This window comes from Primulina eburnea, chromosome 9 (assembly GCF_022965805.1).
Source record: "Primulina eburnea isolate SZY01 chromosome 9, ASM2296580v1, whole genome shotgun sequence".
In the NCBI taxonomy this organism is placed as follows: Eukaryota; Viridiplantae; Streptophyta; class Magnoliopsida; order Lamiales; family Gesneriaceae; genus Primulina; species Primulina eburnea.
In genome coordinates this window covers 29,282,040-29,293,200 of record NC_133109.1, presented here as the reverse complement: position 1 = coordinate 29,293,200, position 11,161 = coordinate 29,282,040, and the positions used below count along the sequence as shown (strand labels likewise).

The 11,161-nt window shown below is 32.6% G+C and overlaps 1 protein-coding gene across 1 annotated transcript; it reads right to left on the bottom strand.

Moving 5' to 3' along the window:
* Positions 1 to 319: 319 nt before the first annotated feature.
* Positions 320 to 3,731, bottom strand: LOC140840507 (uncharacterized). Its single transcript, XM_073207694.1, has 14 exons — positions 3,517 to 3,731; positions 3,146 to 3,294; positions 2,573 to 2,937; positions 2,252 to 2,356; positions 2,047 to 2,130; positions 1,863 to 1,978; positions 1,671 to 1,772; positions 1,473 to 1,586; positions 1,327 to 1,380; positions 1,163 to 1,229; positions 1,018 to 1,071; positions 853 to 927; positions 741 to 776; positions 320 to 654 (listed from the first exon to the last, which is right to left on the bottom strand). The coding sequence occupies exons 3-14, from the start codon at positions 2,627 to 2,629 to the stop codon at positions 541 to 543; spliced, it is 978 nt and encodes a 325-aa protein (XP_073063795.1). The 5' UTR covers positions 2,630 to 2,937; positions 3,146 to 3,294; positions 3,517 to 3,731; the 3' UTR covers positions 320 to 540.
* Between the last annotated feature and the right edge of the window lie 7,430 nt (positions 3,732 to 11,161).

Below are 11,161 nucleotides of genomic sequence, written 5' to 3'. Positions count from 1 at the left end.
ATGAAAGTTTTGGCTCGTCATTTAACCAAGCCAGACTTGCTTGTATCCATTCATTTGAATGCTCGCAGAGTATTCCATGGTGTCATCTTGTTCACCCGTCGCTGTTTCACCAGGTCATTGTTTCATTTCTGGGACCAATTTTTTTGGTTCTATTTCGCCGGGCATGCTTGATTCAAGAATGTTACATTATTGTAAAGATTCTGTTGTTCTCTTGTACTTGGTTCATTGGAAGAACCCGTAACAACTGTTTATCAATTTTTTGCCTGCATAGACCATTAGTGTTGAGTGTTGAGATTTGTGGTTCTTTTTCTGAAAGGTGGAAACAAAATCCACCGGTGTTTGATACATTTGGATAAGAGTGAGATTCTAATTTGGACTTGAATAAAACAATAATGCAAGTCAGCCCGGACTAAAAGAAGTTGACCGAACCATAATCCGGAAATTAATCATCAACTAGGAAGAAACAGAGAGAGCATGGCTGGCTTATACATCTGCTACTACCAAAATCTGATAAGAGAGTGAATTTCGACAGTTTTTTGGTTATCTAGCCGTAGAGTTATGTGGATCAATTCCCATTTCCTTGTAGTAGGCTTCTTCTGCAGCCGAAAGACGGTCTTGAAACATTGTCCATTCGTTTCTACACCTCTCACGTACCTAAACCAAAAGGATTCACTCAGTTACATGATGAATGAAAGAAGAACAAAAGGCATTTTTAGGCTGCAGTTAGTTTCTATACGTACCCCTTCCCATGGTGACTTGCCATTCTTGGCCTCACCCTGTTGAAATGAGTGTAAAATCAGAAATTTCACGTGAATCGATTCGCCTGACATTTTAGTATTATGTGTAGCATACCTGATTTCCAAGTGAAGGAATGGTTTGGTGCACGATCCACTGAGAATCCACGACTCCCATCCTTTCACGAGCCGGCTTGAGGAACGACGCAGAAAGCACATAGTTAATCCCATGAGTAAAGATGGAGTGAACTTAGTTACTTTACGTAACCTTTTCCTTACTGACCTCCACACATTTCCTAAGCGCAAAATCAAGCCCCCATCCATGGACTAAGTCATTCTGTAGTAAATGGCATAAACGTTTCAGATTTCACTGTGTTTTTCGGGGCTCGCCTTAGTTATAGAAAATGTTAAACTAAACGTTTCTGTACCTGAATCATATGCCAGACACAGCGCCATGCTTCACGAGAAAACACCGGTGCCATGATCTCGACAAATCTGTACATAAAAGAAAAAGAAAAGAGCACAGCACGCCCATCTTGGTGAGTAGAACTATGTACATTATCACATTGCTAATATTTATTCGTCAACATACGCTGCACATGGCGGTAAACCCTCTCTGCACCAGTCTTGCTTTTCCTCTGCATCTCTGTGAAGAGGAATGATTAGATCCTAAGAGGTCAAGTTTCAACAATCGTCTGGGACAAAATAAATCACGCTACACAATTTTGCTTGCAATACTTGTGAACTTCAGTGTCATTTCGTTTTCGCGTCATCTCCCATGTCATTCCACTCTCTGGGGATAAACCGGGTTGCGAAATATCCAAACCATGCTTCTTCACAAGTTTTATATATCTGCAATGTAGGCATGTAATTTCAGCAAACATTTCTTTTTAGTATCAGCTCAAAGATGGAAAGATATTAAGTGTTCCTACTTACTCCTCAAAGCCAAAATTCTCCACGCCTAAATCTTCATCCCATATAAATATATAATCGTATGGTGCCACTATATCCGGGTGCAAAAAGCGCTTTGCATACCACCTTGCGAGAATGAAAATAACAAGATCATACAGTTATCCGTTGCAGCAGGCAGTGTGGGAGACCATAAAAAAGACTCATCTTTATCATTACCATTTAGTCTGCTTCCGCACACTCACGTGGATGGCTCTTTTCGACCACTCGAATTCTTCCCATTCACTTGTCCGATTATCATAGTGAAATAACAAAATTGTGAAGTTTTCTGTCAACTGTACAAATTCATGAATCAATGAAACAGAAATGGTAAAATTAGCATTAAAATGGAATCCCCTGTCACCTTCTTCACCGCAGCATCAATATTCATTTTTTGCTCCAATCCAACAGTAAAGGTCATTAGATACCTCGGTTTTATGATCAAATCCTGTGCCACAGATTCGTTATTTCGTGTTAAAAAAAAATAAGACTGTTATATCTTATCCTCTCACTCTAAACTGTGAAGCAAAAAATTGACCATTCCGATTACATTACGGCAACAAACACACCTCTTCAGGAGCACCATACAATCTGTGCATATAAAAATCAGATTCGGGTACAATTACACCAGGCGGTAGTCTTTCAGCGCCTCGGGGATTTGTCGCGACCCATATCTGCATAAAAATTATCAGAACAAGTTAGAAAATGAAGGGAAGCATGCAGCAAATGTTCTTAATCTGTCTCTTAGCCAAACAAAAATGGGTATCAGACTAGACTTACGCCTTCAACTCTCATAAATTCAAAGGACAATTAATTATCCTTACATACAAAACCAGTGAGGAGGTGAAAAAATTTAAACCTCCTGATTTGCATACGAAACAAAAGGGTACCTTGGTATTGTTAAATCCATGTGAGATGCCTTTAGGACCTTTAAGAGAAGACCACATATTTAACAGCGTTTGAGTAGGGATATCAGGGCATTTGTAGTCAATGTCAGCGATGTCGGTGGGAGGAAAGATTCTTGATGACAGAAGTGCCTATTGATCATCAAAGTTTAATGAAACAAAACATTTCTTCAAAAGCATTTACCTAACGAGACACGATTGTAACAAATCTATAAGAGGAAGAGTCGAATCCGCATGCCTTTGTGAATGAAAGTGATGGAAAGGACACCCCTAAGAAGTAGCCAACTATGATCCCCACGAAAGTTGTAACAGTTAGCCTCATTGTTTCATTTGTTCTACTCATTTTCAAGCTGCAGCCAAAAGAAAGGAACGCAACCACATTATAATCAATCGAATCTGAACCAGAAGCCCGGACTAATAAAACTCAAAAAACTGAAATTTGATATGAAAATTGGCAAGCCCACCGGTCCCTATCCACCGATGAACTTCATGAATGATTCATTCGTTAAATTAATCTAACTCGATGAACGATTCTAGAGCTTATGCAAGTAGAGTTACTTGGAAATAACGGTTCTTTTCCTGGGTGTTCCCATAGTAATCACTGTCTTTGCTTCCAATGAATAGTGACTTTCTCTCTGCATGGCAATCCAAGTCAAGGGTTCATTTCTTCAAGAACCATGCGCACGTTCTCAATGATTTCTTCGACCCTGAAACATTGAAATCTTGAAATCCGGATTTAAATCTAAATCCCATTGCTTTTTTTCTCTGGGATTTTTGAACACTTCTTAAAATCACCATTAATTATCTGAAACAGTTGTCTTGGCCGCTACTAAAACACAACCCAAGTTTCATACTTTTTTCCCACCGGCAATGAAGCCAAACATCAAGATTCAGTAAACGATACAGGTGGTGGATAGTTTGACTCTCACCTTTGGCGATTCAAATCACATTCACAATCCCATTGGCCCAAGTTTTTACGAATATAAAACAGGTCCAGACTTCTGATTGTCGAAAATATTGACGCTACAATGAGCCTAGATCACACACAAAAAAAGGGGGAATCTTTTTCCCTTCACTGGGAACCGAGTTTCAACGGTGACAAATGGCAGATTCAGTGCTTAAACTCAAAAAGAAAAGTTGGTCTCCATGAGAGATGGAGTGTTGTACGCAAAGTCAGAACTCAGAAGTCTAACGAATCTAGATTTGTTTATCATTTGTTCTATTATATTATTATAAAAGAGTATGACACTCATTTATTACAATATATTTTTAATTTATTTTTATACTTTTAATTAGTAAAATAATCTTAAAGTGTTTAAATATGTATCTAATTTAGTTTAATAATAATAATAATTGTACTTAAAAGTAGATTAGATCGGGTGAATTGAATATATTTTTTGGGATTATGTACCAATTAATTTTTTAAGGTAGTTAATATATCAATTTGTCAATAACTATGAATATATGAAATCAAATCTCAGTTTGGTTGTATTTTGTGTACTAAATATTTATCAAATATCAATCAAATCATTAATTATTTATTTCACATTAATCAAATAATAAATATCAATAACAATAAAAAGATTAAAAATTACAACATTTCATTCATATCTCTTCTTATTATTATTGATATTTATTAATTATTGAAAAGACAAAATAAAACATCACACCCCAAAATTTAATAAATTAAATCAGATGTACTATTACTTTTTATATTATTGTGTGATCGTCTCATCAATCAATTTTATGAGATATTATCCAACATATCTAAATCAAGACAAAATATTACTTTTTAAGTAAAAAATTACTTTTCATGGAAAATATGGATCCGATTGATCCGTCTCACAGATATAACTTTTAAAAATAATTTAAATAATTTTTTTTGAAACAAAAAAAAAAAAAGACAATTTTTATAATTATAGACATATTTTGGTACACGAGATGAGGGATGGATTGATAAATAATAATCTTTATCCCACGTTTGGTACCTTTTAGAAAGTCCATGATATTCTTAATAAATAACTTTATATAAAGATAAAATATCACTTCTATTAGGTGTGATAATTTTAATTTAATGATAAAATACACTACAAATGACTTAATTACCATCAATTTATAAAAATCATAAACCCTATCTTCTCTCATTTCACTTGTGCTTCCATCTATCCTTCACAGTCGGCGGCTGGAGAAAACCCATCTACGAAGAGGCGTTCGTGCGAAGATCTGCACGCACTGAGGTGAGATTTGTGATGCTATTTTGCCACTAAGAAATATGAAATTATAAATTTTATGTATGCCATAGAACATAAGATATAACATACTGCGTCGCACGATAAAAACAAAAATTTTAATTTAAGTTGTATTTAAATTGTGGACCTCTGAGAGCATGTGTGAAATGATCATCTGAGATTTGTTAAAAGAGACGAGTTGCTCGTTGGCCGAAGCTTTTGGATTTTAGCTATCCTTTGACTTTCCTCTTTCTTTTCATTTTATTTTTCCAGATTAATCTACATTTTAAAACCTTTTTTAATTAATAAAAAAATTTCTGCCATGTTTCGTATTAATTTCTGCGTTAGACATGGCTGCAACTAATTTTGATTTGTCCAAACCCTGGGCATGGGGAGCCTATTAATTGGCTCGTCTGGACTTTTGAGTCCTACGGGTGTGTACGTTTAATTCAATATAAATTTGTTAACAAAAAAAATAAGTATTATTGTTTACAAATAATTATTAAAATTAACATGTATGAGAGTATCGATAATGACTTAAACACAAATCAAATAAATTGATTATGAAGCATAAAATTAAAAAACAAATTAAATTTACAAATTCTAGAATAACCAAATTGGAAATGACAAAAACTTGTGTGAGACGGTCTCAGGGGTCGTATTTTATGAGAGATATATCTTATTTTGGCCAGCCGTGAAAAAATATTACTTTTTATGCTAAGAGTATTACTTTTTATTGTGAATATCATTATGGTTGACCCGTCTCACAGATTAAGATACATGAGACCGTCTCATAAGAAACCTATCCATTAGAAATTTAATGAAATGTCATAATCAATGCAATCATTTAAATGTATTTTATATTTTCAAGTATAATCATATTAAAATTTGAGTTTTAATAAGAATTTGTAAAGTCTTGAAATTTATATTTAATATGTTATGTCAACACATTAATATCGATAAATATTTTTAAAAACATTTTATTCTTGACGGGAAATATTTTCATCCATAACATCTTATTTTTGATTGAAAATTAATAATTTAAACAATTAACTATATATATAATTTTAATTGTAGTGATGTGCTGCTTAAGGTTAACTTTTAAGGATAATAGAAAACCAGAAGCAATATTCTGTTTAAGCTAAACCAGAAACTGTATTCATCTTAAAGAAATTCATAACATACCCTTAAATATAAATACCAGTAGACCGAACTAAGACTACTCTAGTGACATTCGTTTTTTGCTTTGTATTATCTATCAAATAATGTCTTTATTTGTTGTAGTTGTTCGATAAAATAGTACACCTTTAAATGCATTAAATGAACCATAAAAATCCTTTATTGCTCACTACCATTTTGGGTACAAAAACAAATAACAAGTTTATTTTTTGATTCATATACTCATAACATAAAAGAGATTCGTTCTCATTCGAACATTGACGATGGTTGATAAAAAGCTTCATAATACGTTCACATATACTAACCTTTTGTCAACTTACAAAATCACTCACATCTTCTAGCTTACCATACTGAAAGTTTACAAAAACATCACACACTTTAAAATTCTATCTGATTCAGAAGATCATTTGTGCTATCATTTGTTCACATGCTCTTTCATTGTATTTATCCACTGAAAAGTGTGAAGTGTTTGTAATATGTGGAAATTGTCTTTCCCATAATCAATATTTATTAAGTGTTGAGTTATAATACTATGAGTTTCAGTAGGCAAGGGTAAGTCATACAGAAGTGGATTTGTACAAGTGTCTACTGATCAAAGTCTTTTAATGATTCCTTTTGAAAACAGAAGAATGAGAGACATAAAATAGTTTTGTCCTTCGGACTTCGAGAAACAAACCTAATGTTATTTTACCTTGTACTGTTTTTAAGTTTCATCAAGTGTTACGAATTGTTTCCGCACTTTTAAATAGTCCACTACACTTTCAAATATCGAGATCAGCTTTTGATTCCTAAAAAAGTTTGAAGAACATATTTCAGAAACAGAAGAAATAAAAACTTTGGAATGTTTATTCAACCTCTCTCTAAACACTCAACTGATCCTAACAAGTGGTATAAGAGAGAGGGTTCATCTCGTTTTGAAACATTTACCACGTGAAAGCTATGACATCTTTTAGCAAGGTTCTCATGTTCTCTAAAGAAGACTTCGACAACTGAAAAATTAGGATGAAAGCTCAGCTTGCAGAACAAGACAATGACATGAGGTATATTATCAGTTATGGTCCCATTAAGATTATGAAAGCCAATATAACAATGGCTATAACAGAAGAAGCTTCACAAATGCTGGAAAAACACAAAAGCGAGTGGATCGGCGAAGATAAAAAGAAAGCAAACCTGGATAATGTAGCCAAGGACATTATGCATAAGACTTTTGACAAAGACACCTTCAGTAAAATCATGATGCGTTTTTCTGCAAAAGAAATCTGGGAAAATTTGATCCAGATATGTGAAATAAATGATTAGACCAAGGAAAATAAATTTTTTGTAGCGACGCAGAATTTTGAGAATGTCAAAATGAAGATCGAAGAATTTTTAAATGACTTTGATGAAAGATTCAATAGCATTATCAACGAGCTAGGAGTTCTTGACAAAGAATATGGCAACATGGAAATTGCACTCAAGGTTCTGAGAGCACTGCCAAGAGTATGTGTTGTTAAAACTATAGCAATAAGAGCATCAAAGGATTTGAGCAAACTCGAACTCCATGACTTGTTTGAAAGGCCTATGAGTTGGAACTGAAAGTAAGAAGTGGTGAAGAGCCTTCAACAATTCAGTAAACTAAAGCTCGTACTGTTGCTGCTGTTGTTTCAAGTGTTTCAACTACAGTTGCTACTGAAATACTATATGAAAGGACTGCTAAGCAAATCAGCAATGATGCTATGTCATTATTCGTCGAGAAATTTTCAAGATTAATGAACAAAAGTCATAGAACACATCATAACCACAATCATAAGTTCACGAAAAAATGACCATCTGGTGACATGACATGTTTCAACAATGGAAAGACCGGTCATCTTATTGCTGATTGTCATAAGCTCAAGAGTCAAGAAAGATGATTACAAGAATAAATGACGTAAGTGCAATGATAAGAAATCTCGAAAAGATCTTAAGATGATGATTGCTAAAGAAAGGAAAGTAAGTTCTGAGTTTACTGAATGAGAGAGCCAATCGACTGAAACTGATGCTGATAAAGTCAGTGTTTCATTGCAGATTTTGATTCAACCTAGAATACTGATGGGATATTTGATTTTGATTCTGAATAATTTACATGTAATTACTTAGTTAAAGCATTGCATGAGATGGTTGAAAAGTACTGGAAGCTATCCCAGTCATTTGAGGAAGTTAAAACTGAAAATCAAGGCTTGTTAGATCAAATCAATAAGTTCACATGAGAGCAATTGCGATGATCAGACAACCGAAGCGAATAGGTTGAAAAGTAAGAATGAACGAGTGAATGCTGATCACCAAGCACTACCGATTTCGAATCAGAAGTGGTCGCTACTGTTAAATGCATGAAATAAGTCTTCTGTTTCCTGAAAAAGATATAAGAGCTACAGAAGCAATCCAGTTATAAATCTGGTCTTGAATTCAGTAGCCATGAAAGCATTTCTGAAATCACTTCTCAACCGAAACTGAATATGTTCAAAAAGAAATATATCCGCCTTATTAAAACTTTTTACGATATATGAAAACAACAAACATAATGTTCAAGTTGAGAAACCTATAAATAAGATGAACAGAGGCGGACATGTTGGTCTTGGCTATGTTGAACCTGAGAGGAAAGCTCATATAAACATTGGATCCAGTAAAAGATCTGTTTTAGTAGCACAATCCTTAACGAATGTTAAAAACTACTGATACAATAATTATATGCTAGTTCAGAAAAGATATAGACAGGAAAACAAGGACAACAGTGGAGAACAAAATCCAATGTTCATTTTGTTAAGAATAAATCATATGTTGCACACACTCCTGATGCTACTCAAAGTACAAAATCTTTCAGGATTGTACAAATGTGGGTTCCTAAAAGACTAACAATTTTGGACCCAAATAGATTGGGTATTGTTCACTGAACTTTGTGACTGCAGGAAACGAAGAAAATAATTACAAATAGTAGCTCTACCTAATATCTAGACAATGGCTGTTATAGGCATACGACTGGCCAAGCAAATTTACTTTCAGAAGTAATTAGTTGTGGTGGACTAAAAATAACTTTTGGAGGCAACTCAAAAAGTAAAGTCATATGTAAAGATAATATTATTCAGAGAAATATCATTATTAATTATTTTCTACCTTTTAGAGAATACGTGTTACAATCTAATAAGCATTACTCAACTATCTGACAATGGATACTCGGTAACCTCCCAGAAGCACGCATATGTAGTTAAAAATATTCACGGTTCTACTGCTTTTCAAAGAAACTTTCAAAGAAACATAGATAAAAAAAACCTACAAAGTTGTTTGGAATATTGGTCTAACTAATCATCTTACATATTTGATGACAAACATTGGTTAATACATAAACGGTTAAATCACCATCTCAAGAAACAAAATTTTTGTATGAAATAGACTTTATATTATATAAAATAAAAGAGAGTTCATGGTTGTTGCCACAAATAAACGTGACACAGTCAATTTTATACACACATATATCGCATGTCTCAAGATAACTAGTAGTAGTATATATAATTTTTTATCCAATATTAAAAAAGAAAATTTACCTAAACCCACACACAAGTGAGACCAAGAACATTTTTCGAATGTAAAAGTCTTTTAATATTTTCTCCAAACATTAACACGAGCGTGACTTTTTTGTTGCTTTTGTAAAATATGGGCAAGGAATTACTCAGCATCCCCGTTCGTACGTCATCATGATTTTAATGATTACGTAGGGATTAGTGCTAAATTCTGTCATATGGGGAAATAGATGGAAAACTGAATCTTGTAAAATGATCCAATTTTTGGGAAAAATAATTTAAATATGTATTATGTTTGATTGGATAGATTTGTGGTGATTAATTTTAGAGTAAGTCTCTTGTGAGACGGTCTCACGAATCTTTATCTGTAAGACGGGTCAATCCTATCAATATTCACAATAAAAAGTAATACTCTTAGCATAAAAAATAATACTTTTTCATGGATGACTCAAATAAGATAACTGTCTCACGAATACGACTCGTGAGACCGTATCACACAAATTTTTACCTTAATTTTAAATTTTTTGATATGAAATTTTTTGACTCGATCGAGTTGACAAAATTAAGGCTGATTTAAAATTTGAAGGATTCATTGATATCATTTTCATATTTATGAAATTTTTTGTGAGATGTTGTCATAAGTTAATTTTTTTATTTAGATCAATAATGAAAAAATATTATTTTTTATGTCAAAAGTATCGCTTATTATCGTAAATATAAGATGAGTTGCACTGTCTCATATATAAAGATTCGTGAAACCGTCTAAAAAGAGACATGCTAATTCATATTACTGGTTAAATCCATTCATTCTTACATTAATATTTCCCAGATTCATTATGACTATAGACCATAAAAAGAAACGCGGTTGCTTACTTTGATTAAGCTTTACCTAGTTTGGTGTTGGTCATAATACATGATTAACTATCAGAATGGATATTTTTGTAAAGTGACAGCTCATGGTTTTTGATGAGACTGAAGAAAAATGGTATATGTTGTATTATTTTATTGAATGATAAATCATATTTCGATACGTTTATTTTAAAATAAATTAAATTTATTTTATATTTAAAATATTCTATAAATTATTTCTTCCTTTTGAAAACTCATTCTTTTTAATACCAAAAGCCTGATTTATCAAAGTTTGGCAAAATAATTTTTTAACATATTCAAATTTTTATTTTTTAAAACAAATTTAATAAAACAACGGTCTTCTTGGTATGTTCAAAAATTGATTTTGTCCTCTATGTTTTAATAATAAACAAATGTGTATTTATATAAATGTTATTGTTAGACTGTTATTCGCGAGACAGGTCAACCCTTTCTATATTTAGTAATATTTTTGACTTAAAAAAATAACATTTTAATATAAATGACCCAAATAAAAGTCTCGTTTCACAAAATTGACTAATAAAACCGACTCATAAAGTTTTTGTGAATTTTAAATTGTTTTAAATTCCAGCTCAATTTTTTGTTGAACCAAATCCATAAATTTAAAATTTAAATCCAGTTTTTTTATTGAACCGACCCGAGGAGTATGAGTTGATAGATAATGGACATATGGCAACTCCATCCAAGATTGCTAATTTACTATCTTAAATTTGAAAATTATTATTAACACAGACCGGATAAAGACA